Source organism: Ciconia boyciana, chromosome 4, assembly GCF_034638445.1.
Source record: "Ciconia boyciana chromosome 4, ASM3463844v1, whole genome shotgun sequence".
Taxonomy (NCBI): domain Eukaryota; kingdom Metazoa; phylum Chordata; class Aves; order Ciconiiformes; family Ciconiidae; genus Ciconia; species Ciconia boyciana.
In genome coordinates this window covers 99,225,100-99,251,651 of record NC_132937.1, presented here as the reverse complement: position 1 = coordinate 99,251,651, position 26,552 = coordinate 99,225,100, and the positions used below count along the sequence as shown (strand labels likewise).

The window sequence follows — 26,552 nt, the reverse complement described above, 5'->3', positions numbered from 1 at the left end:
GAATTAAAAATACATAAAAACTAAACAAAAGCCAAGCAAAGGTTTTAGAATCCCTAAAACCTGTGCCCAAACTAATATCTGTGCCCAAACTATTATCAATTCATTGTATTTTCAGTCCCAGTATAAATACTTAAAAGAAGAACAATCCATTTAGGTCCAAAGGCAAAGCAAACACTATAGAATACACATGCAAGGCAGACAGATTAACTTATCTAGGAATGCTATATGGCCTCATTTCCCTGTGAAGTAGCACTATTTTTACCTTCTATGAGGTTTGCAGATACTGTTTCATTCTTCACATTCTTGCTCTTTTTGTCAGTTGCCATAATTTTGATATTATATCTGGTAATATAATAAACTTTCCTTAAGTGGAAACTAACATTCTAGGCTGTTATTCAAATGTATGATTTTTCAATAGTATCTATTCATTTAATAAGTACAGATCGTATACTGACTTAAGTAATCTTGAAAAGGTCTCCTACCATAAAAACCAAGGATTTTTATTGCGAAATACTAGACCCCTTTTGAAAACATTTAGCTTTAACTAGTAAAATTTACTTATGGAATAAATCAGACATTTTTTGAGTTTGCAGGAGAATGCTGTAAATCAATGTAGTGTGTATCTGTTCAGAATTGCTCTAGGACATGGTCCCATCATCTGTGCAAATTCCAGTGAGAAGTTTCCTTTTGTTTATCCCTTCCAATTGAGAATTAGGAAACAGGGAAATAAGTGGTAATAAAAGTACTAGGGACAAGAACAGTGTTTAAGAAACCTTTGTAGGAATGAGATGAACATCTGTTTCCAGGTAGCGCCTCACGCTTCCTGTCTGCCGTGACCTCTTATTTTACAGGTACCAATAGTACCAATACTTTGGTACTTGGCCATGCACCCTCAAAACCTAAAAATGTCCAAAGAAGGGTTGTTATATGAAAAATACAAATGGATAAGGAATTGCCCCCTATATTTTAGCCTAAATATACACTGGACAGTAGCAATTTCTTCTCCATTTAACAGCTAAATTATAATGAACTCTTGGCTGGAAAGAATGTGAAAGTTTGTTACCACACAATCTAACCAAAACACTGGCCAGCTACTGTATAATAAATGCATGGAAACACCATGTAATCCTATGCAGTTAAAATACATACGCATGCAATATAACAACAGAATGCAAAGCCTTTTATTATAAAGGGTGATGGCAGTACACTGGTCACACAACGCTTTGTTATAATAACCCTTCCCCGAAATAATGCTTTTAGGTATAAAATCCCACATAGTCAAAGTAGATCAGGCTAAGCACTATTCCAATGCGACGGCAAACTTAGAGGAATCCCTCTTGCAGCCTGTGCCCTGATGTTGGAGTCACAACTATAAGGAAGTGGAAGGAATCATGTTTTTACAGCTGTGTTACTTCTGCTAAAGAAGAATCTTCATCATCTGTCAATAATAATGAGGTACTCATTTAGAGATAAAAGGATCAACAGTTAGAAGAGTCTGGTGTTACAGCTGTAAACATAAAAAAAATGAACGGGGATGATAAAATTGACTTTAGCACATGAGATTTTCAATCAGAAGAACAATTTTCAAGTTTAGTACTTCAAGAACATGGAATAAAATTTGATGAAAATTCTCTCTCTCTTTTCCTAAGTGTGCTCTGTGTATTAATAAATTTGTGACCTAACACAGCAAATCTGTTGGTATCTGAATCTTGTAGTCATGCCCATCATGATAAACACTTAATTTCAGAGAAAGAAGACTCTAAAATTGGAGTCTCATAAGAACCTTAAGGCAAAGAAAGAAATGTATTTAATGCCTGGCTGACCATAGTCTTTGAGGCTACTGGAAGGTACTACGAACAAAATCACTCTTGACAATGCAATGAAAACAAGGTCTTTTTACTAATGGAAAACCAAAGAAGCTAGACCATATGGGCTCAGCAAATATTTGACTGTTTCCTGAAAAAATGCTAATTACAGTTGCATTTACTTGAGAGAATGAACAATGAATTAATTATAAAAATAATACTAAAAATAAGTCAAATAATAAAAATAACAATAAAAGTCTTACCTGCATGCTGTAGCTAACCGTTGTGGTCACTGATGTACTAGAATCTCTAAGCACTTGCAGACTGATTAAAGTTGTCTTCTTATGAGCCACAGCAAAACGAGATCCCACAGCAAAATATACTAAGCCATGAGGAGCATCACTTTCAAGGACTGTTATAAAAGCAAATCTGGCACTGTTGTTCAATGCAGCTCCTGTGCTTACAGCATACAGCTCAACAAAAAAATATGTTTCAAATTCAGGTACCTGTAAATGAGGGATGATTTTCATATCATTATAAGATCTACTAATTAGTTTCAGCTTTTAAAAATGTATATATTATTTTGTATGTGCAATGGATTACTCGTACTAACACTTACCACAAGCATGCTTCCTGAAATGTGCATTAAGTACAATGAAGTATATCCTAAAAACAATATTGCAACAGGCACCACTCTGTCATGTACAATAATGAAATCTCAAGTTTTCACATGGAACTTGCTGCAATAAAGTAGCTATTTACATACTACATGTATTGTGGCTGCAAATTTGCCATAATACATGACAGTAAACTCTCCAAGAGCTCCATATTCCAGATTATGGAGTTACATAGATGTACATCCTGTGAGGAACTTTCTCTTTCATTTTCTTTTTGCTTTACAAAAAGGCATGTACACACCTACTCACCTGTGGAAAACCTGCACAAAAGTCTAAGTATGCAGTTTTGAAACTGCAATTGATTGACTTGACTGTATTCAAGTATTGAACTCAGGTAAAGTTCTGAAAAACATTTTACATACAGCCTTAGTGTTTAAACACTAACAAGTTTATGCAAGTTTTTACAAGCAAGTCTCAGTAGACTTGAACACTTAACTGAGTTTATCGAAAATCCAAAAGCTTAGAGATACTATTTGATAGACTTCTGTGAGGTTTAAGATACAGAGAAATCCTCTATCAGTCTGGAAATATAGGCTAGTGAATTTTAGTGTTCATATGTCAAAGAATTAGCCTAGTCAATTCTACATTCTTAATGCTTGTTTATTGAAAATAAGGTAGCAATATTAAATTATAATATGACATGTTGCCTCATCTTTGATTTTGTACCTACAATACAAACATAACATGCTTATAAATAGACATCTGATTACTAAGATTACAGAAATAGTTGGAAATATGTTATTTGTACCTATTACTTGCACTTATGAAGCAGCAAACTTGCAAAAAAAGTAGTTCTTTACAAGACAATAGCATTACAAACAAATTATGATCATTGAAGACAATTTTTTTATTAGTAAACATAGCTTTTTGTTTCAGCTCTGGATTTTTGGAAATCCTATTTTAATTCTAGGAAAGCAGGATTCAGCTCTTAGCTAACGAAGTTAGTATAGCTGACTAAAAACTTTCAAAAGCTAGAACATAGGCATACCATATGCCATAAAAATGTAGAATATTTATAGAATGTATTTATTACTGCATCATTTCATAATGTATTTGTTACTAATTTATAAGCTATCTTATGGAATAAGAACTGGAAGAAGAATTAGGAAATATTTGGGGGGTTAAATAGCATATATTTTTAATTGAGTTGTTGTTAAGTAGTTCTTTAAATGGAATGATCTTGACAAATTGATGACAAGCATAAATTTACTGGAATGCCATAGGGAACTTTGGTCTTCCATTAGCACCTGTTAGAGTGGCACACGCTTGTGCTTCATATGGTACAACTGCATGTCTGTGCAGCTGCCGCACTGCTGCCATTAAATAATGATATCACTCCTGAGGACTAAACAGGTTCAAAATCCCAGTTTACTCAGCGAGGCAGCCTGTGCCCCACTCATGTATATATTTTATTCATTGGCTCTGTAAGGTAAAAATAACATCTGAAGATGAAGAAGGAAAATGGCCCTCTTACTGAACTAAGAGAATGCACCCTATTCCCTAGTGGGAAATCTCTATTTCCCACATCCTACATCCTGCATTATTTTCTAGAATGTAGTCAGAAAAACTGTGGAAACCTTCTCATCTTGTCCTCTTCCATTCCCCACACCTCAGCTTTGCCACCGGCCTGGCTGTTAGGGTCATTTCTTGGAAAGTTTCAAACTCTCCACTCTGAAAGAATGGCAAACATTAATCCTTCCTTTCTTAAGTAACTACTCTAACCACGAGGTGTTTACACAAAAATATTTTTTTCCTTCTCTTTTCAATAAAAATGACTGAATGCTGTGCTTTGTGTCAATTCAACAACGTCTGCATTTTTGAGTGCCAGCTGGGCCTCTCAAGGCTCTTAGGCTTAGGCATACCCAACTGACAAATGCCAAAAGGCTTTAGTGATTTAGTTCAATTTAGAATTGAACTTCAGATGGATGTACACAGTGACAGATTTTTACACACTCAGAGATTCTTATGCAGCTTTATGATTGAGTAGGGTTTTCACAGATCACTGTGCTAGATTTAGGCATGTAAAACTACGCACAAGTTGCGATTTGTTTGCAAGTTTTTTTGTTGAATGCGATGTTATTACTTACACAATATGCTTTCTACAAAACACCCTAACAAGTGCTTTGATAGGTGAAAAATTTACTGTGTGAAGGGTAAGAGTCCAGTATATGAATACGCATCTCACTGAAATAACTCCATTCTTTTTTTCTTATTGTTCTATAAAAACCTGAGATCTGCAATTTACACTTCAAACTAAATTGTCATCTCCTTCCCAAATTTTTACCAGTCACAATGGAGGTAGTACAAGCCTGTAAATAAATGTGTTTGTAGAGGAACTGAGCAGATGTCAAGTTACCATCCTCAAACTGTGTCCTACCCATCAGTTCCTCTGGATCAGAGGGGTTTTTTTATCTTGATAAATTGCAATTCAGCATCATAGTGCTGTACATAAATGAGCAATAAGTACTTACATTATCAGGTTTTATTTCAATGGAGATGTTGCATATTGTTTGACCTGCTATGCAGGTAGTGGCTCCCAGCACAGATACAAGTTCGTTCTCCAAGTTCATGCCATCCTTCAGCAGGACAACAGCTGTTTTATTAAAGGTCACACGCCAAAAGATCTTCACATCTTCAAAAGCCCTATAAGTAAATCAAAAGAGTATACATGTACTGAAGGAGAGCACTATTGCTTTAGGAAACATAAACCACAGAGGTAACATATGTTTTTTGTTAATATTCAGAACCTATCACTAGGGAACCAACTGACTTAAGATGAAAAATTCTCTCTTTTTACTTAAATTCTTTCCTCTAAAACCTGTTTAGATTAACAAAAAGTAACACCGGAAGAAAATAAAGCAATTATGGGCACCCAGATGCTACTTAATTTTTGTTTCAGAAAACACAAGATTAGTTGAATAAGAGACACTGGTGCTTGGAAGACAGGGATGTGCCCAAGTACTTTCCTTAATAGTGTAGTAACCATTTGCCTGGAAAGCCAGGCAGAATTTTGATTTCCTATAAGTTTATGGAACTCTGCATGCTTGAGCATATTTGTTTAAAGTACACACAAATGTGCACTCTATATATGTGTTAATTAGAAAAAACACAGTATCTGTGTGAATGAAGACATAAGCATAGGGCTGACACTTAGGTACCTTCTTGATTTCTTGTTTTAGTATTCACACCTACTTATATTACACAGTGAGATGAGAATTTGAATCACACCTTTAGCAGTGTAAATACTTTACCTTAAGCAAAACTTTCACACTTGCTGCCTTATGGTATAAGTTGGAAAATATTTGTTTTTTCCGTTTCTGCTTTATAACAGTACAGTGAAAGACCTAATCACATTCACAAATTAAAAGCCCATTTGCCAAATTCTGGGAAGTTATTAAAGGAGCTGAAAGGCAAAGATTTATTATAAAACTCTATGATAACCTCTTCCACTAACAGCAGCTTCTGTGATTCAACAGCACATTACAGCCTGTGAGAAGAGCACTTGATTCAGCTGTTGCCTGCACCTGTTTGGTTGCCTTGCGACAATCAGCAGCACCTCTCTGTTTTCTGAGTCTTCATCAAGTACAAGACTGCTTTGTACTTCTGGAATGAATCCCAAAATGCCATTCTGGAGATCACTTCCTATATAGGAAACAGTCCATGAAAGTGATTAGCAAGAAAGTTAAGCCGCGACTAAATCATAAGTTTAACATGGATACCTGCTAAAAAAATAAAATTTAGGTATCAAAAGCATGCTGCAAAGCAGCACTTGGGGACTCCTCAAGAAAATTTCTTTTAATATTTCTATTCTTAATTTACATTCCATACTTATCTAGAACTTCAAATGTTGGCATTTCTAAATTTTATTTTAACCAGTAGAATAACTATTTTTGAAAGTAAATTCTTTATGAGAGTCCTGGCACCATCTATGCACATAAGCTTGTATTTTCAGCACCATTCAGCAAACTGACTGAATTCTGTGCTCCTTGACTTCAAGAGACCAGGTGTTACAACAGTCCAGAACAGTGTCTGAAGCCTTGCTTATAATGCCCTTGTGAGATATCACTTTAGCTACATTATTATTTTATGTTTACCATAGCCCTTAAAACATATTCTTTCTTAACAGAAATGAGTCTCTGCATGCCCCTAGATGAACAGCATTGCCATAGTAGGTTATGGGATAAAGATGGTCTTCCAAGGACATGACTTTAGCTTTCTTATTCATCCCACCCATAATGTTGTTGAACCCAGTCGTTTTCCCAGATTGTTACATCAGCTTTTCTCCTGCATCTTTAATTCAGTGTGTGGAACTAGGGAGCTGCAAAATACTGCATTGTTCTCATGGGAATGTAAATAACTTCAGCAAAACAGCAGTGGAGGAAAAAAGAACAAAGTTAATGAGGGGAAACTAATGTGTTCACAGTGTCCCATTAAATCTTGCTTCTAAAGGATTTCTCCTTACAGGCAGTGATGGCTTTACTCTGCAATTGAAAAGGCAATCTATTTCAACACAGTGCTTATTATATGTCATTATATATACTGAAGATTAACAGAAACTGCTTGTTTGCTTATGCACATGCACAAGTATTTACCCTGTGGTACCTTTCTATCTATACAGTTAAAAGCAGATACATGCTTTGACCCTTAACAGAAGTTGTCTCCTGATTTTACTGTATGTACTCCTTGTACTCAGGGTGTAACTCTAGAACATGTTAACACACTTCTGTGGGATTCAGTACAAGTTCAAATTCCAACCTGTGCCTATGCACATAATTCTTCGGTTAACTTGCACTTACAGGCAACTGATTACTTGCACGGTGAATTCTAGAGATGGTGCACATGAAGGGAACATGTGTCTTATATGATCTGTTCTTGCATACGTAATTATTTGCTGCATACACTCATCCAACAGCATAGTTTAATCCTGGTTCCCAATATCTACCTTGTATTGTTAAGACTATCTAAATACACAAAACTTGCAGTAAATGTTGGACCTTACATATAATTTTCTTGATTAGCCTAAACTGTTCCCATTCCCAGCTTGTTTCTAAAACTTAATCTACATTGCAGTTAAACTTGGTTTACATTCAGTTGATAAGTCTGACAGATATCTAAAAGCTAAGGGAAACTGGAGCTCTGATACCACTTTCTCACAGTAGTGTGCAGTGACTGAAAGAAAAATTCTTCCCCCATGTCTATGTAAGCCCATTCCTATCCTCCCTCCCCAGAAGCAGAGAATGACTAAACTGCAGATACGAATTGACAGTGTCAAAGAACGAAAACAGAAGCTGCTTTTTTATACTTTGTACAAACCCCATACAATGTAAAAGTGACAAAATGGCTAAAGTGACAACATGGTAAAAGAAAAACAAAAAAGCCTGCAATGCTACTACACATGAAATAAAAACACTCAAGCTTAGCCTTTCCCTTCATGAAGTAAAACAGGACTAGAACAGAGATAAGCAGCATCTCTAAATGTATTTTGAGCTACATTGCTAAGGGATGTATGGTGGGCTTAGTGGATTAGATGCTTCCTCTGATCTGGAAAACTCAAGATTTGGGAATAGAATATCTTTCTTATTACCAAATACAATTCCAATCTTTACACGAAAATTGCTATGAGAACATACAATTATTTACTGTTATTTAATTCAGATGTATTTACTAATTTTCTGGGGGAGAAAATACTACCTGCAATAATTACTGTTGCAAAAGCTGCAAATCCATATTCATCCTTTCCTTCCACAATCTGAGCTCCACATTCAGGATCTGAGAGGAAAACATAAAACAATTCCTGTCCTTCAGGCTCATCATCATCAAAAATTTTTATGGACATCTTGCTTTCTCTTTCTCCATCCAGCAAAGTCAGAGACACTGACTGTTCCTCAAAATCTTCTCCTTCCATTGCCCATGTGAAGTCTGATTTTCCATAAACATTTCCAAAAGGATATGAATCTGCTCCACTCTGTGCACTCACTCCCCCAAAGGTTTTAACAGTTACTTCAATGTCACCAGTAAAACCCTTCGTCCTTCTAATATGAAGTGTCACTGTGTTGGGGGTACTGTTGTTTGCATCTTCTTCAACATAAATAAACTCTGGCCCCAAACTTAGTATTCCATGAAGAATATCATTAGCCAGGATATTAACTGTTGCAACACTGAAAGCTGGATTCAAACGTGGATTCCAGTCAGGATTCACAGGTTGAACATCCAAAATTTCCACAGCAGTCAAATTTACAAAAAAAAATTCCTCCATTTCAGACACGGTGTCATCAATTATTGATATTTCTATCACAGCATTTGTCTGAAAATGTAAGAACATAAGCTCTCCATTGTAGTTGGGTATAAAGTCCTCTAGTGGTTTGGCACTTCCTGGAATGGTCTGATATGTCAATTTAGTGAGATTACTTTGAAAACCAAATAATCTTTGGACATGTAGTGTGACTGCCTGAACATCTTCTTCAACTGTAACAGATCTTGAGTTAAGAGCAAACTGGAAGATCCCCATTGGCTCAATTAAAGCTATCGTAAATCCTGACCTGAAACAGAACAGATGTCAAAGCTGAGGGAGGAATTATGAAATATGAAAAGTAAAACACCCAAGCAAAATAATTTCCAGTGAACAGTCAATGACGGCTGTAACAAAGTGCGTTAAAAAAATGCGTAAGAGTAGAGGAAAGAAATAGCAACCATACAAGGCAAGACATAAAGAGCTTCCCTGAAAAATGTTTTTGGAATGATTGGATTGAACAGCCCTCCACAGGCTTAATGTATCCTGAGTCAGCTTAGGACACAGAGTAAAGGATAAATAAAATAAGGTCTTCCTCAGAAAATGGAGAAGCAAAGGAAAGTATGATGTCTTCCTACTGTGGACACAGTGCAAGGAGATACACTACAATACAGTCACTCCAAGTAATACCAGTTTTAACTGTCGACCAAACTTCCTATACCAAGGGAAAACTGTGGAGTAGATGGATGCTACCAGATTTACAGTTCTAGCCAGGAAGCTAGAGGAGGAAAGGAAGATATTTTAAAACTTACTCTGGGGCTTTGAAATACTAACTGTCCCCTTACAACATTACTCATAGCAATTTTTTCCAGATCTGAGCCCTATTATCAATATCAATTTAAGCTCCACTATATTCATATTAAATATATCCCCTTCTTATTAGAAATTAAGCATAGAGACTAAGACCCTTTGCTAAACCTTGGGTCTTAGACTTATCTCTAGAACTGACCCATTATTCAGTGCTAGAGACTACCGAATGGCGCTACAGTTACAGTGAGTGATTTAGGTTAACAAACTAGACCCTTTCCATGGCTAACGGAGTCACAAACTCTTCAAAATAATTGTAGTCTTAAGTTTTCTAGGAACGGTCATCCTCATATACTCAAGGTATTTAACTCACACGGTAAATAGGTGCTCTGAGGACACCAGTCCACAGGACAGACAAGCCTAGGATAAGGGGTCAATCTCAGGATTTTAGCTGTCCAGTTCATTCCTTACTTCCTTCAGATTCGCCAGTGCAATTGTAACAGTGAAGCCAATACCTTTCTCCATATGTGGTGTTACTCTATGTCCATTCTTTTTATAGCACTTTTAGCTATCAATGAGTAAGGAAGAATGAAAAGAAAATACTTTGAAGAATAGATAACAGCTGAGATGGAAAACTACATTTAATGTAATGCTTTTGTTTTTAAGAATAAAAAGGGGGTTTTATATGAATTTGTTATTTTTGGAGCATTTCTTGTTTCATTTTATTTACTTTAAATAATATTTGTTATCTAAGATCTTCTAAATATGTATTTTTAGGGACACTAATGAAAACTGCTAGAGTTGCTTTCATTCTTCAGCCTCGTGGCTAAAACTGTTGATCTTGGTTCTTCATTTTCTTAACTGTCTCCATCGTTCTAGATACATTCTAGGCACCTTGGGTCCTGGTGAAATGAAACAGACTAGAATTGGAGAAAAGCCTCAGTTCTGATCAGGTCAGATCTGCGGTACTGATGCTTGCTTCCACCCGAGACAAGACACACAAATTCATCAAAGAAGGCACTATAACTTGCTAGCCACCTATAATTTAATAGGTATAAGGTGTATGCCTGTACACAGGTCATAACTCTTACAGCATCTCGTCATAACTCTTACAGCATCTGTGCAACTCAAAAGTATAAGTAATATCCTTACCTCAGGCGAGCCCCACCAGAGACATTGCTGTGCACTGCTGTTAAAGTGATGGCAAACGACTCACGTTTATTTAGGCTTGGAGTAGCCTGAAATGAAATTACTTTACTTTGCTCACTAGAGGAAAATACAACAGTACCTGAAGGAAAAGAAAGAGTGAGAGAGAACACAAGTCAAAATCACTAAATAGGAATCTGGGAACATGCTGAGATAGGGACTTTAATCACAATTCTGCTCCATTTAGGAAGAAGAAATCTGCACGATAAGGGTCTTTCCTATATAAAGCTGTCCCTCAGGGGCATAGCATTGTGCCTACCTCCCAGACATGTATTTATGAAGATTAGTTCTTTTTTTGCTCATAAAATAAACATATCCCTTACAGATAAAATATAGACCATACAATTTCATTCTAATGACTCTTCATTAATAGAGGAAGCATGTAGATGTACAAATAACTAAAAGGTGGTATTATCACTTATGCAACTTTCACAGGTGATTCCTCAAAGTACTTACCAAATGGAGGAGTAATATTGCCTGGCTGAGCAAAGTCAGTGATTGGGTCTGATGGGTATCCTGAAATCCAGCTAACTGTCACAGAGCCATAAACTCCTTTTCTGGTTATGACAGCCTGGCCTGTCCCTGCTACAATGTCTGTAAGTCGTAAAATCACAGATTCAAAGCCAACCTGTGGAAACATAGTAGATTTTGTTACAGAAAATGGAATAAACATGGGCGATAACATATGTGAAAGCGTACTATATTTTGTAAAATAGGCATTTTACAATAATTATGTGTGCATATAAATGTATGTATGTATATATATATATGCACGTGTGTATACGTATACATACTTCCTTCACAACTCTTTAACAATACTTCCAAATCTTAGATTTCTGAGAACTAGGTCTCAGGGAAAAGGAACCAGTATGACTGACATTTCAGTACTGAAAACACTGAATATAGCATTCTGTGTCTGTTGTTTAAAAGAAAAACAAACCAACCTGCCCTTAATGCTCAACAGCCAATAGCTGTAGGACTATATATATACGCATAGGTTTAAAATAAATTATTGTGTATCCAGTGAAAAGCAAGTTGTTGCCACATGACATTGTTCACAAAATTATTCTTGCCAGTATGATCTACTTTTCTTTTTCTTTGAGCAGCAAATGGGACTGAAAGGATAATTCGCACATTCTAAAGGCAATGATAAATGGATATATGGTAGTAAACAATGTTTACAGAAAGATCATTTGAATTAAGTTCAATTACAAATTAAAAGACAGAACAGTGCTTCAAGACAATTAAAATAATTAGATACAAACTTCAATAAACTTTAAGAGATAAAAACTCAGCATGCTATTGTCTTTGCCTGACATACAAAAAGGGAACTGTAGCACATATACCATACCAGAATGGGCAAATTCTCTTTTCTTACTCTCATACAAAGTAGACAAATGGAAAATTTCCTACTCAGTGATTAGCCATATATACTGTCAACTGCATTAAAATCCAGCATGATCTCCATCTCTTTTTGCACACAATACTGCATACATGCTGTTATATACTTTGGGGCTGATATACTTAAAGGAATAACGTTGTCCAGAATTAGTTATTTTCCTTCAAGCCTCAGAACTTCCATTTCATGTAAACAAAAGTATACATTAACCATAATATTTACACTATTTATATTTTACAGATGAAGAAACATTTTCAAGCTGTATTAACACATTTCTATGAGAATTCATATCAAAGAAAATGTAATATACAGTACAAGTAATAACTGGAAAAGTCTTGTCAGTCATTAAATTGGTTGCAATGATGAAAACTTCCAGCAGCCAATTGAATTCTTGTAGCAGCTATCTTTTGTAATGAAGTGTACCTTCCTTCTGTGGTAGAAATGTTACAGTGCAGCCATTCTACTGACCTGTGAATTGGCAGCTTCCTCAGGAATAAGCAGAACAGCTGACTTTGCTTTTCCTAATATTTTAGGCACATCCTTGGCACTTCCCCTAACCAGGCTTACATTAATCAGTTCCAGAGTAAAATTCAAGCCCAGTGAAATAAATGCCTTTGAGAGAGAGACAACTGAATTAAAAAAGTGAAAATTTAATTCCACTAAAAACATGATATCCACCAGTTCAAAGAATTAAGTAGCAGAAAAATCTCCAGATTTTGTTCTACTTGCATACCAAAAGCAGTGTTTTCAAGACAAGTGTTTTGGTGATTAAGTTTCTCAAAATAAATACTGCTAAAATGTCAATATTGTGAATGTGATTTACCAGCAGTTTGTTGGAATGTGAGTTTGTAGAGCAACTATTGCCATTCTAATAAATGGTATCTAACACAGTGGGCCTCAGCTTGATTTTAATCCTTAGGATTAAAAAGATGTAAAATGGATGTAGAGGGACGTAAGTGTGGATGTAAGACTGTAATAATAATAACAAACATCCAGGGAACACAGAGAACTGAAGGTAAATTTATCTACTGCTTCATGAGTTAGCACTGACAGATCACCATTTACAATCCAAAAGGGAAACTGGAGACGATATTTGCATACATATAATAGTAAAATATTGAACTGATAGTAACACAAAACAATGATGGAGGGAAAAACTGAATATTTGAACACATGCATAGCAGTGATTTTGCAATTATTATCTGAAAATGTGATATTTAAACTCATTTCTATCCCATTTATAGGAAATTCATAATACTAAAACTCTCTTTTCTGTTGGTTTCTCTTCTCTGTATCTGTGAAGATACTTCTTCACAGTGGATACTATTGAGAGTTTAGTATCTTATTCCAGCACATTTGTATTGTGATGAACACAAATGGAAACAATAGATATCATAGGAACTAAAAGGATAATACAGACCTGGCTGCTTGTTGGCACTCTTTTCACTCCAAAGCTGGCACCATCTTTTACTGTGAGGTATCCCACCTCATTTTCAGGTGCAATTAGCGCTTCTTCATGATGAGACAAGATATGGTATGCAACGATCACTTCTCCAAATGCCCCAGCATGCCGAGTTACATTAATCTGAACATACCGACCCAGGTTTCTCTCTACTAATACTGACTGCTGATCAGAGTACAGGGCAAACACTCCATAGGGATCATCATTTGCAAAAACATTGATCTTTGAAATCCTTTTCTCTTGGTCTAAATCTGCTCCACCTTCTACTGAAATCAGTTGCACCACATAGTTTTCATCCAGTTCTGGAACATCATCAGGTAACAGGTAGATAATTATCTCAGCTGTACTCTGCTGGTCAGCAATGACAACAGATCCTTCTGTCCTAAGAAAGTCACCTGTGATGTCAGATTCACTATGTATTTCCCAGTAAACCTGAAACAAGTTTAGAAAATGCACAAAACAAAAGAAAGCAAAATTACCCGCAGAGTCAGAAACTTTTATATTCAGGATTCAGTATAGATAGGATATGGAACAGATTGGTTTTAAGTAAGTAAAACAGAAATAGGTTTAGGTATGCATAGAAAGAGGCACACAGACTATCTTACAAAAGGAGGGTGTGTTGTTCCTCTAACAGTACTAGGAATGTAAAGATTTCCTTTGTATACCTTCAGAAGATTTGTTTAAAACTATATGCAATCTCTGAACCATTTAAAAAAATCTGCATTTTTACAACAAGACATCCTTGCTGTTTTTCCTCTTTCCAAGATTCCTCACATCAGAAAGGGGTGAAGAGTTCTCATTAAACACAGCAGTATTGTGTTTAATTGATTTATTTTTTTATTAATTGATTTTTTTAATTAAACAAATAACTGTTAAAATGCTGACTTCTAAACAACTTTAGGTAAAAAACAGTGTGAGTGATGGTTCAAAATAATCTTGAGTCTTACCTTGAAGTATGCCTGGAAAAAAGCAAATTGTGATGGTCTCAAAGAAAGCTCACTATGTAAGGATGCTCTGTTCTGTTCTCCCATCAAAAGCACAGGGGGAGTAGGAGAGAGAAAGAGAGAGAAGCACTGCAGTACTGTTTTTATTTTTTTTCCTGACCAGAGGAGACTGAATCTGACCCTCCAAATCACAAGTACTAGGGCTGAGCCCTTGCTAAATGCAGTCTAAAAGGCAACAATTCAAAAATGAATTTGAGAAACAAGCAACAGAAAGGCACAGAAAAAATATTCCTTCATACATTGATACTGAGGATGATTTCAGATTATACTGTCTATTAGGAAAAGAGTGAGAATACCGTTATGTTTCCCAGAGTGCCTTGAATTCGTCTGACAAACAGTGTAATACTTTGTGGCCCTTCCACTGCTGAGGGTTCTGTATAGTTATTCTCAGTTAATGATTCAGGAGCAAACTGTACAATTCCATTGGGATCACCAAACTTCTGTATCTGTACAAACGTAAACAAACAAACAAAAAATCAGAAATGTAGAGTGAGTTGTATTCTTGTTCAAATCATTGAGATTTTCAGTGCTAGATGCTACAGGGCACATATCTATTAGTTCTTCCTACTGAGTCTTCTCCTCTTAAGAAGATTCAACAGTACATTAGTAGTTAGAACTGAGACTGAGAGAATAAAAAAAAACAACCCAGCAGACGGGGCCATCAAGGTATGAGAAGGGAGTGATATCAAGCCCATGTTCACACACACACAAACACACACAAGCACACAAAGCAAGACGGTTATATGAAATCTATGGGTGACTTGCTCTTCTGTAAGAAAATCCTACAATGGTACATAAATAAGTTTAAGCAGGATCTAAACTGAACAGGAGTCAAAATGTGATGTTGCCAATAAATACAGAAAGTTTTCAGGCTTAGATTAATAAAAGCATTATATATAAACAAATTCCGGCAGTGAGAAGGATTCTGTCCACTGAGTTGAGCCTCACTCAGCTTTAAACAAATTGTAAATTATAAATGGTCTAAACACATTTCAGGGACTAAAGTGATTTTGAAAGGTTTTGGAAAACATATCCCATGGATACAAGATACTAAGAGACAACAGAGAAAGTCCCCTTTCCAGATTTTCAGCACTATCCAAGGAAGAAAAGGACAGAGTTTTATTTCAAATGCTCTGTCTGAATATTTTGCTATTAAAGCAGGAAATGCTCAGGCACCTTGGGCTAGTGTACAGAAACTCTTCTAACGTTATCAGTTTGCAAACTCAGTCCTCTGGGATGGAGCTCATCCACATCCATTTGCGTGAATGAATAGCTGCAAGAAGAATTCATGGTGAACTGACTTACAACTGAGTTGTAACACCAGTGCCTACTGAGAAGCCAATTCATTGGCGTGCAGGGTGGAACATTCCAGTCCAAGGAATAAACCTGGGTCCCTGAAGGAGAAATTGAGGAGTCTGGGGAAATAGGAGCTAATTCCATCAACACTCCACAGACCAGAAAAAAAAAAGAAAATCCAGTTTCTAGGAAAGATTTATTTTTTTGCAGGCTTCTTATAATAGCTTTATAAATATTTCCTTAGTTGCAGTATCCCTAGAGCAATAATTTGTCTTTGACAACTCCCTCTGCCTTCTCCCACAAATTTCTGCATTTCTCTTGCCCTGCAATAGTCAGATTCTCTCCTTTCTTTTATATATGACAGCGGGAGCAGAAAAAGAGGTCAGGAAGGGATGAACAACAAACTGACATTTAGAAATGAGGACCCAATCCACACTCTCTCCAAAGAGAACCACATAAATCTGCAAATAAGAAGGCCAGCTCAAGGCTTATATACCAACATTTACTGACAGATTCTTTGCCTTCTTTTTTAAGAAGTGAAGATATAACAATGCACTTAAGCAGTACAAGGGACAAAAAAGCCAAATTACAAACTATGCAATAATTATTAATTTTTAAAAGCTTTGCAGGATAAATACTAGCATCAACAGAGATCTCAGAAGAAAGAAAAGCAAAAATGACTTACTATTAGTGTAATGTTGTTTGCCTTAGGATCTATTTCTGTTTCACCTTTCATAAGGCTCAGTCTAATAATGAAGATCTCCTGAACTTCAACTTCTTCATGAGGATAGATTTGTAGATTAATAGCTCTCAGACCTCCTTCTCCTTCTCCAAAATAGAATGATCCATTCACAGGGTCACCAATGTCACTATTCAGGGGAGATAAAACCTCTTCTGAATTGGGTCCCAAGATGTCCCAATTAATCTGTGGAAGATACCAGTTTCAGATTTAGAGTGGTGATATATTATAATAGCCTCCCGGGGTGGGGGGGTAAATGTCAGAGTACCACAAGTAATACAAAGCTAGTTACCAGATACAAAAACTTTTGCACCTGGTAACTAGCTATGTTTAAATCTTTGCTGTCAATACAGAACACAAAATATTCATAATTAATTCTATGTAGGAAAATATATAATCCTTTGGAAAAATAAACATTACAAATTACAAATGAAAATTTTGAAGTGTCAGCCACAATGCCAGTTTATGAAATTCTAAATATTAGTAATAGAAAAGAAGAGAAACTAAGATTTCTTTAGCACATAACAGGAAACACACAGGCCAACTTCTATTTCTCTCCCTTTCATCATCTGTTTTGTAAAGTTCCCCGAATGAGTACTCATGACCAAAACCATTCCTCATGTAGTGTGATATCAAGACAGAAAATGACAAATATTTTCTTAAGCGTCTGCAATAAAATTTTTTAATCCCTCAAATGATGATTCATACTTCTTCAGCCTGATTAAAAGCTAGAATATTTTCAAAATTTCCCACAAATTAGATTGCTTTTGAGGAGGTCATATTCAGCACTTTAAAATTATTATTTTGGCCATGTTAATTGTTTTCCAGTTTTCTCAAAGGACTTCCAGAAAAAGTCAAAGAAGACAAAGGCAATTTTTAGATGGGGGAGGAGGAGCTGATGGCCTTTACTGCCAATCTTCCGGTCATTTGCCAAGACTGTGAAAGGCCTACCTTCGTTCATATTTATACCTTCACTTTATCAGTGGTCTGTACAGAGTAAAAAAAAAAGAAATCTAGAAAACTCATAATAAACAATTTACTGAGAAGAGTTTGACCAGCTTTAGGAAGTAATTCAACTGAATTAAATTAAATTACTGGTGGTACACGAAATTAACCATATTTTAAATGGAATTAGGAGCTAGTTCAAAGGAAAGTACACAAGACTATAATAAAAGAAAGAATGCAGGAAGAGAAAGAGAAGATTAAAAGGGTAACATTTCCTGTTATACTGCACCTGTATGCAGTTGATGTTTAATAAAACGCTGCAATTATCCTATTAGCAATCAGTCACAAAGAAGCTCTTGGAGGAAAATACAGGAGCTTTTTGACCTAGTCCCTAGAAAGCATTCAGTCTTTGACAGCCAGGACCCACCTCTGTCTCCCCTAACCATCTTCCAGTCCTTTCCAGCACCAGGGACACTGCCGTGGGTGTATCAGGATTGGGAAGAATAATTCGACTTTGGTTAAGAAATCGGACGATGCCTTGGGGGGAGTCACTTTTAGCAATAGTGACCTGGCTCACTAGGTGGAGCCCAAGGACTGCTCCACCAGTGGCTCCTGTCAGCTGGATTTCAAATTGCTCTGCAAATTCACTGCATGGAAAAAGAAAAAGAGATTCTGAGATATCCGAGAAAAAAAATAATTAAAACTATAGTTAGTAATTCAATCATGCATCCAACTGGATCAGTTTAAAGGTATACAGAAGTCATCTCTAACCCTGCAGTTGAAGATTCCACCCATTTACAAAGAATGGTGATATCCGAAATAAAAATAATGTTCTAGTTTCTAGTCGTGTTAAATTAAAAAAAAAAACGGCAAAATATTTTATTATTCACAGCAGTACTAGTAACACCCAAAATTTCTGACAACCTAAATAAAAAAATATATTTGTTTCCATGAAATTTAACTGGAATTATGAAACTCTAACAATAGCTTCGTTTTTCCCCCTTTAAATTTAGGTGATTTTTCAACACTGCAGAAATTTGTTTTTCAGTTCCAATTCTACACACAGGTATACTTCACATGTTAAAAAAGGATTCCTCAGAAGTAAATTAGTGAATAAATAACTGAAAAATTAATTACCTTTCTTCATCATCTATAATAGAGATATAAATAAAAGTCTGGTTCTGGCCATGATAAAAAATGACAGAATTATTATGGATGGCATAGTCAACACCATTGGGAAGTGCAGAAATACTTCGAGAAAGAAAATCAGCTGTTACATAGCCATAAGTTCCATGCTTTCTCACAACAGGAATCATGATTAATCCAGCATCCTCTTCCACTGCAAGAATAATTGAGAAGAAGTTATTTTGTTTCAAAATTTATGCCATAGCCACAGACTTATCTTCTAAACCACAGTGAAAACTTAAGGTAAACTTACCCTGTAGAAGGATATACTGTGGATCAAATTCTATGATGCCTTCTGCATTATCACTTTTTGCTATAGTGACTCGTACTGTGGAGATATTTCCTATTACTGGAGGCTGATCCATCTGTAGACCATTTTCTTTTACGGTAAAATCAAATCCACTTGCAAAAACATAAAAAAACAAAATTACATAAAAAATTCTTGTGACAGCATTAAGAAGCAGGTATGACAATTTGTCAATTACCACAAATACTTTTATTTTCTGACAGTTATCACTGAAGACTTTTTGTCATACTATTTCAAATTATTATATATGCAAAAATAGTAGTTTATTCACAGAAATGCGTATCTTTCATTTTTTGTTTCTCAATTTATCTTCTTATTTGAATTTCATGCAACTTGACAACTTATATGTAATGTATGGATTTTTAGCTTTAATAAATCTTAATCAGCAAAATCTTCATACTAATGTCAACAGAATTGGGTTCCCCATACATCCAATTTCTCTTATGATTACTATTATAGCTGTCTTATGAAATTTTACAGTAAAACAGCTGAAATCCAGTGGTGACTTTATGCAGGTATATCAGATTCCAAATATAGCTTGTTCTTCTGTTTGTAATCAATCAACTGGGAATTTTATCTTTACCTTCCTTGGAGTTCCACTTTGGTAATCATCACTGAAAAGTCCTCAGGACCTTCAGGAAAGTCATCATCATGAATTTCAACCAAAATCCTTTTACTTTCCTCATGTGGTTCAAACAACAATTCCCTTACTGTGGGAGTGAAATCAACTCCCTCCTCTGCAGTTCCATTTATTATCTGAAAGCAAAGATGCACTTTGCCATAGGATCCCCTGGAACGCACAATAGTGATGTTAACCTGAGGAAAAGAGGACATTTTCTTTAAAAAATGGCTTTGTTTTTCTGTTACAGCTGCCTTTAGGAGACTGTTCTAAAGGCTTCTTTTCAATGGCTCTGTCACGTAACAACAATTTGCTTTAGTAAGTACAGACTACACGTAACTTAGCAGATAGCCTTCTTTCTCAGAGTATTAAAAAGCTCCAAAAGTCTCAGACAGCCATTCTGGAGACTGCTATGATAAATGTAGAATCAATCTTTATTTTTTTTCTAAAGTTAAGCATAAATCTAGCAACAATATTGATACCTATCAATATTTTACATGAGAAGGAATTTTAATCTAATACCCATTTTTCTTCTTCTGTTGTTTGCAATAGTTCCCGTGAAAATGTAAACTCTCCATATGGAAAATCACTGGCGGCCATGGTAATATTTGCTGTGCTGCTAGATTCATTTATGAGTCCTCCATCACTGATTCCAGTTAGTTTAAACTGGTAGTAATGCTTCTCCTCAGGACGGTTGTCATCTACAGCCTAGGGAGAAGAACCAATGAAATCTAAATGGATTTAAGCCATTTCCAGGGAGAGAAGTATAACTAATTTCTAACCAAGATACTAACGAAATAAAAGGAAGTACTTGAAATAGCTACTGGTGTAAAATCTCTCATATACCTGTATTAGAACAACTGCTGCAGACTGCCTGTCTCGCATTGTCAAGGTCCCTGATGTCTCAATAAATTCTGTGTGATGAGGAGGTGTTATATTCCAATATATTATGATCTCACCAAAAATCCCTGGGCCACGTATCAGGCTGCAAGTAAGAATACAAAGATGGATTTTATTTTCTACCTTTAATGTTTAATATCCAATCCAGAGACAGACAGTATATCACATTGTTATGCATGAAAGAAATGTTATCAGCACTGTGAAGCTTGAGTTTTAATGTACTAAGTCACTGTTAAAATCTTTACAATTGCCTCTTCAGAGCAATAAAATTTTTGCAGTTCTGTTTTATTTCCCTGTGTTGGAGGCATCTTGAGCTGTATTTTTACCAAGAGGTCTTTAAAGTTTCTTTGCACTTACAGCCCAAAGGTGAGGGCTGAAAACTGAGCTGTCTTGGTCCTCTTTTGCTTTTCCAGAGATAGATATGCAAAACAGAAGAGAAATGGGACTTAAGGCTAATGCCCAGAGGCAATTTGGTTTTTAAGGCAGAAGGACACTAGAATACTGCTATGAGATCGCTTGAGAAATCTTCTGTCTGCCACTTGTCTAAAAACCTAGAGCCTAATCCTACTCATGACATCTGTCTTGGTGAACTAACTCATGGCAAAAAATTGTGTACAACTACTACTGCACAAAGCATCATTTGTCTTTTGGGCTTCTCAGGGCAGCATGAGAAGCTGTTCTGATGCTTATATTTGCTCGTTCACCAAGGGAAGGTGTTGTAATCCTTTTTTCCAATACTCTTAGAGTATTGTTACTGCTAACACCTTAATTTCTCCATCTTGTTTTCATCTGACTGAATGCAGTGAAATAATTGCACCTTGTTTCAACTAAAAACCCAGTTCCCACTTTGGTTATGCTATCCATCATAGCAATATACTGAAATACAGTTCAGGCACCAATCCTGAACTGAATCCTGAAAACCACAAAGCATCTTCAAATGTCATTGATTCCCTTCCCCTCTTCCTTTGATTAGAATCCTCTTTCCTTTAATGCATCAGTGTTGTAAATAACTTGAAGACACAGAGGAATATTTGGAGCTCCCCAATGACACTGAAAAGACACATAGTGTATTCTGCCCTTCTTGAAAAACAAGCATCTAATTTTAAAAATAGTTATGATTTTAGAAGTGATAACGAAATCCAGCACTCAAGAAATTCTTGCCAAATGTGGAGTCTCTTACTTTTGGAACTGAGCTGTTGTCCTTCCTTTGGAAAAATGAGTGATGTACCCACCTAATAAGAGCAGTTCCATTATAATTTCCTGAAGGTTCTCCAATCAGAACATGCTTGGATGAATGGGCTACCCCAACCACCCCAGAAGCTCCTTCATCACCCACAATAATGATGGTTGCAGCACCTGTGAAGAGAACAAAGCTTTTCATGGCAAATGAAAACAAACTAATGAGCTAACTTTTGTAAATTTTGCGACATGCGTGGTTAAGTACCAGCTTCCCAGAGGGCCCATGGAATCCCCATCCTTGGAGATATTCAGAATTTGAGTGGACAAGACACTGAGCAACCTGATCTAATTGTGAAGTCTCCTGTTCCTTGAGCAGTGTTTTCAACTAGATGACCCCCCTGGATGGTCCTTTACAAATAAAATTATTCTATGATTCTTACACATCTGAACTTGGTTTTGGTTTTTGCTTTTTTCTGTTAAAGAATTCTTTACAGACAATGTTAATTATCTGAACACAAAAGTCTACACCAACAATTGACTTAGAATGAAAAATTATGATCTAAAATTCTCTTTGATTTCTTCATCAAGGAACAATTTTGGGAAAAAGACTGACAGTCAAAACTGCTACCAACTAGCTGCACACAAAATATATAAGCACTGCAGACTAAAATAATACGAACAGACTTACTAGAATCCTCATATGAAATGTCTCAAAATAGAATGTAATGAATTAATTCTTTACCATTTACAGGGGATATCTCTGCATCACCAGCAGAGACTAGCTGAATGGTAAATGTCTCATTCCCCTCCAGTAGACCATCTTGTACTGCATGTAGAACAATCAGCTTCTGGGATTCAGTCTGCATCATGTAAACACCAGAAGACAGATATACATATATAAAGTGAAACTAAACAAAATATAGTATTATAAAAAAGGGTTTTTTCCTTAACAAATCAAGTGTTAAGCATGCATATGCTTGATATATTCTGTAATATTTGTTAAATATGACATTTCTGATCTGGCTGAAATGTTTTCTCACAGATTAATAAATAGTAAAACTTGTCTCTCAAACATTGTGTGCCACCCCAAAAATACCCTGGCTATTTTCAACTGAATAACGATTGAAATTACTGTGAAATTGTATTCACATATAAGTTTTCAACTTAGAGGAAACTTTCTACACAAAATCTTTTCCATCAGAAAGTGCATATTCAACAGAATACATACATTCTAAGGACTAAGATTATTAAGATTAGATACATTAGGTCATAGCAAATTCCTGCGTGATCCACATTTTTGTCAGTGGGCAGTAGCAAATGCTTAAAATAAGCATGTAGGAAAAAAGTAGGTACAGATTGTATAACTTTAGTAGACCATACATACATACTTGTATTCTTACATGTATGCATATATAAGAACTTCAGGAAGAAAAAACAATGTTCAGGCCTATAATTAGAGAAAGGATAGCAAAATGATAGCAAAACTTTGCCACATACTGGTGGTCTTACCAAAAAAAGCTATCTTCCAGATGATTAAAAGTAAAAGAAACAACTGGTATGCCTGTTATTTAATGCAAAATAGGCTTGTACAGACAGAATAGATTATGCTTTATGTTAAAACACTTCTCTTCATTAAATATTTCAAGTAGACTGTAAAAGATCAATGTTAAGGTATCAACAATAGCTTGACAATATCCAATATTTCGGCTCCTACTTCAGAGTTTTAACCTGCCATGAAACACAAATCAAATAACACCATTCAGTTTGAAAGTCACTAGGGTGTTTTATTATTTATTTTTTTAAATCTGCAAATCTGCAAAATTATGAGCTTTCATTTATCCTTCTCACCCTTTCAATATCAAATTTCTCTTTGAGTTGTCTGATAATGTAATGGAATAAATGTTTCTGTAATCATTCCTCACATCCAGTACATTTTTGTTCCTCTTTCTTAATTGTAAAAACAATTCAGATTTGAAGAGCCTATCTTCCTGACGATTACATTATGCTGCCTTAAAAAGAGCATGGCAGCTTTCCTTTTCTGTTTGAAAAAACACTGCGTACTGCTAACCCCACCAGTTCAAACTGTCTTTTTTCTAGTGTTATAATACTTAGTAACCCCCTACTTCTATAAACATGTAACAACAATCATGCAAACATACATAAGAAAAATAAAGTATTTATAAATCTAATAGTAAATAATTTATTGCAATATCAGAAATACCTCATTGAAGTGAAGGGTACCATTCAGAGGGGTCAGATCATATCTGGCTGCTTCCTCAAGAATCCATAACACTTTAACTGCTCCTTGTCCTCCTTGACTTCGACTTACAGTGAGCAATACAACTGCAGCAGAGTCATCAGGTGTCTGAGGTTCTTTCACTGTTACCTAATGAAGAAGAGGAGGAGAAAGTAGGAGAGGCTGTAGCAAAAGCCATCGGTACTGACTTGAGATAAACAACAAAAAACATTATCAACAACAATGTAAAATAAGGACAAGACTGAAAATCAACAGGAAGATAATAGACATTAAGGAATGTGTTGAATTCTGCTAGCAAAGATCAGTCACTCATGTTATTTCTGAATGCCCTATGATTCAAAACAATCACAGACAATGAGTCACAAGCAGGCACAGCACCAGCAAAATGGAGATCAGAAGAATCATTCACTGAGAAGAACTAAGATGAGATACTTTTCATAATTTCTTTCCAAATTTTACTTTCAGTAATACAGATTACTACAAAACCATTTTAATATTCAACAGACCACCAAAAATCCTACCTGGCATGTCCTGAATTGTTAGTATACTGAATGAAATTGATTCAGTCATGCAGAAATCTGCATCTGTGCAGCAGCACTTTCATTGTTATTATCTACACAGCTAGATGAAGGCAAGCACAAATATGCCTTTCAATGAAGTCATGTCTTCCACTGCAATGAAGGCTTACCAAAATCGGCTATATATCAGTGACACAAACCCACTATCCAGCTTTAGCAGAAAAGACTGCAATCCAAATCAAACTCACATTCTTTTCTTCAAATCCAAATACTCCAACAGGGGAGTCATTTGGTGGAATAGCGACAGTTACCAGGGTGTCATCCCCAAGTCTTGCACCACCCGTCACCTTCACCAGGGCAATCTTGAATATCTCAAGGAATTCAACTTCACTGTCATCTATGATTGTAATTTTTATTTCTCCTGTAGCCTGCAGAAATTGTTAAAAAAAAAAAGAGCAAAAAAGTTTCAATTATAATATTCTGTGAATTGTTTGAAGAAATCTGAAATTTAAAACTGGTAAATTTTGTCTCACAATAGATAAACACACATTGTTCAGTTGTGCTTATTTCTTATTGTACTTGTATATTTCTAATACGATAACAAAATTTTCAAGACTGCCTTTTAAGTCCATCAACATCAATCTTGTATGTTAAACTCAGCAGACTGCTCTGCTTTGGTATGCAGTAGAAACTGCAGGTAGACAAAATTGTACTTAAGCCAAAATTCTGCTCACAAAGTATATCCTTCTACTTGCCAAAGACCAGTTCTGTTCACTTAAAATCAAAACCCCTTTTGTACGCTAAGTATTGTGGGGGGAGCATGAAATGTAAAACTTTATGTAGAACACAGCTAAGAAAACATACAGGCTTATTCTCAGAATTTATAGAGAAGACAGGTTATGTTACAAATTTTCAGTGTAACAGGCTTTATTATTCGAAATATGTCTTCACTTGTGGAGGTACCAAAGGCATGCAACCCTATTTGGTCAATGCTTATGAACATTCTGCTTTTCCATGGTAAAGAACTGAAGTCAGAAGAACCATTCACCTACATAAGGCCATAAATAAAATGTTTTCAATGAAAAGATGAAAATTCTGCTGGAAGAAAACATGAGAAACTCTTAAGCTGGTAACCCAGAGACAGTTAAGTTTTCAGCAAGTGCATACCTGCCCATCTGCAAATGTAAGGTTTCCAGATGATGGTGTGAAGTCTTCAAAGCTAGCAGTTGAATGAATGGCTTCCCAATACAGAGTTGCTGACCCAAACCTCCCAGCCTGTCGAACAACTGGAAGTTTCACTATGTTCTGTGGTGGTGGTACCTCATAACCAGCAACAGCTCCAGTTATATCCTGTAAATTCAACAACAAACTGCTGAGTGTCACAGCAACTTTTTTTTTTTTTTTTTGCATATTGACTTGCAGGTAAAAAAAAAATGAAGAAATACATAATCACTTGTAAATTGATCTGAATTTAGCATTGACCTTGCTCTGAGCAAAAGTCTAGATTAGATGACCTCCTGAAGTCCCTTTCAGAATATCCTATGACACCAGTTTTAGCACTTCCAGCTCCCTGATAAACTTCATATATTAATTGTGAAGAACCTTTTAAGAAGGAATTGTTTGTCTGGTATCTGGCATTTTTATCCAGAACCATTTAGTCTCATACAGCCTGTTAGAACACTACCAAAACCAGTCTGAAAACACAGACTCTCCTGATGGAATGCTACTTTAAATATTTTTCATTCAGACTTACCCTTGTAACATTGAAACCAATTACTCCTCTAGCATCATCATTTTCTTCAATTGTGATTTCAGCTATTTCTAACCCAAGCCTCTTCACGCTTGGCTGACCTCCAGTGGGAGAATCGACCAGTTGCACATCAGTAATATTGATTATAAATCCTTCCTGTAATTCTGGAACATTGTCCTGCAAAAATATTTTTAAATGTCACTTTTTTAATCAAGCACTGTAAGTTATAATACATGCAGGAAGCTGACTACCTGTAGGTTGCTTACTG

At 35.8% G+C, this 26,552-nt stretch overlaps 1 protein-coding gene across 1 annotated transcript in view; it reads right to left on the bottom strand.

Annotated features, from left to right (window-relative positions):
* Positions 1-26,552, bottom strand: part of ADGRV1 (adhesion G protein-coupled receptor V1) — a 292,589-nt gene that overhangs the window by 166,434 nt on the left and 99,603 nt on the right. The window contains exons 59-80 of the mRNA XM_072860950.1: positions 26,288-26,461; positions 25,702-25,884; positions 24,783-24,962; positions 23,981-24,145; positions 22,502-22,619; positions 21,813-21,936; positions 20,527-20,665; positions 20,203-20,388; positions 19,645-19,877; positions 19,008-19,156; positions 18,707-18,908; positions 17,997-18,216; positions 16,571-16,810; positions 14,886-15,035; positions 13,544-14,017; positions 12,592-12,735; positions 11,181-11,352; positions 10,671-10,806; positions 8,174-9,021; positions 6,007-6,124; positions 4,954-5,125; positions 2,069-2,311 (exon numbers count right to left, since the gene is read on the bottom strand). Coding sequence (XP_072717051.1) covers positions 2,069-2,311; positions 4,954-5,125; positions 6,007-6,124; positions 8,174-9,021; positions 10,671-10,806; positions 11,181-11,352; positions 12,592-12,735; positions 13,544-14,017; positions 14,886-15,035; positions 16,571-16,810; positions 17,997-18,216; positions 18,707-18,908; positions 19,008-19,156; positions 19,645-19,877; positions 20,203-20,388; positions 20,527-20,665; positions 21,813-21,936; positions 22,502-22,619; positions 23,981-24,145; positions 24,783-24,962; positions 25,702-25,884; positions 26,288-26,461 — 4,770 coding nt within the window. The remainder of the gene's footprint in view (positions 1-2,068; positions 2,312-4,953; positions 5,126-6,006; positions 6,125-8,173; positions 9,022-10,670; positions 10,807-11,180; positions 11,353-12,591; positions 12,736-13,543; positions 14,018-14,885; positions 15,036-16,570; positions 16,811-17,996; positions 18,217-18,706; positions 18,909-19,007; positions 19,157-19,644; positions 19,878-20,202; positions 20,389-20,526; positions 20,666-21,812; positions 21,937-22,501; positions 22,620-23,980; positions 24,146-24,782; positions 24,963-25,701; positions 25,885-26,287; positions 26,462-26,552) is intronic.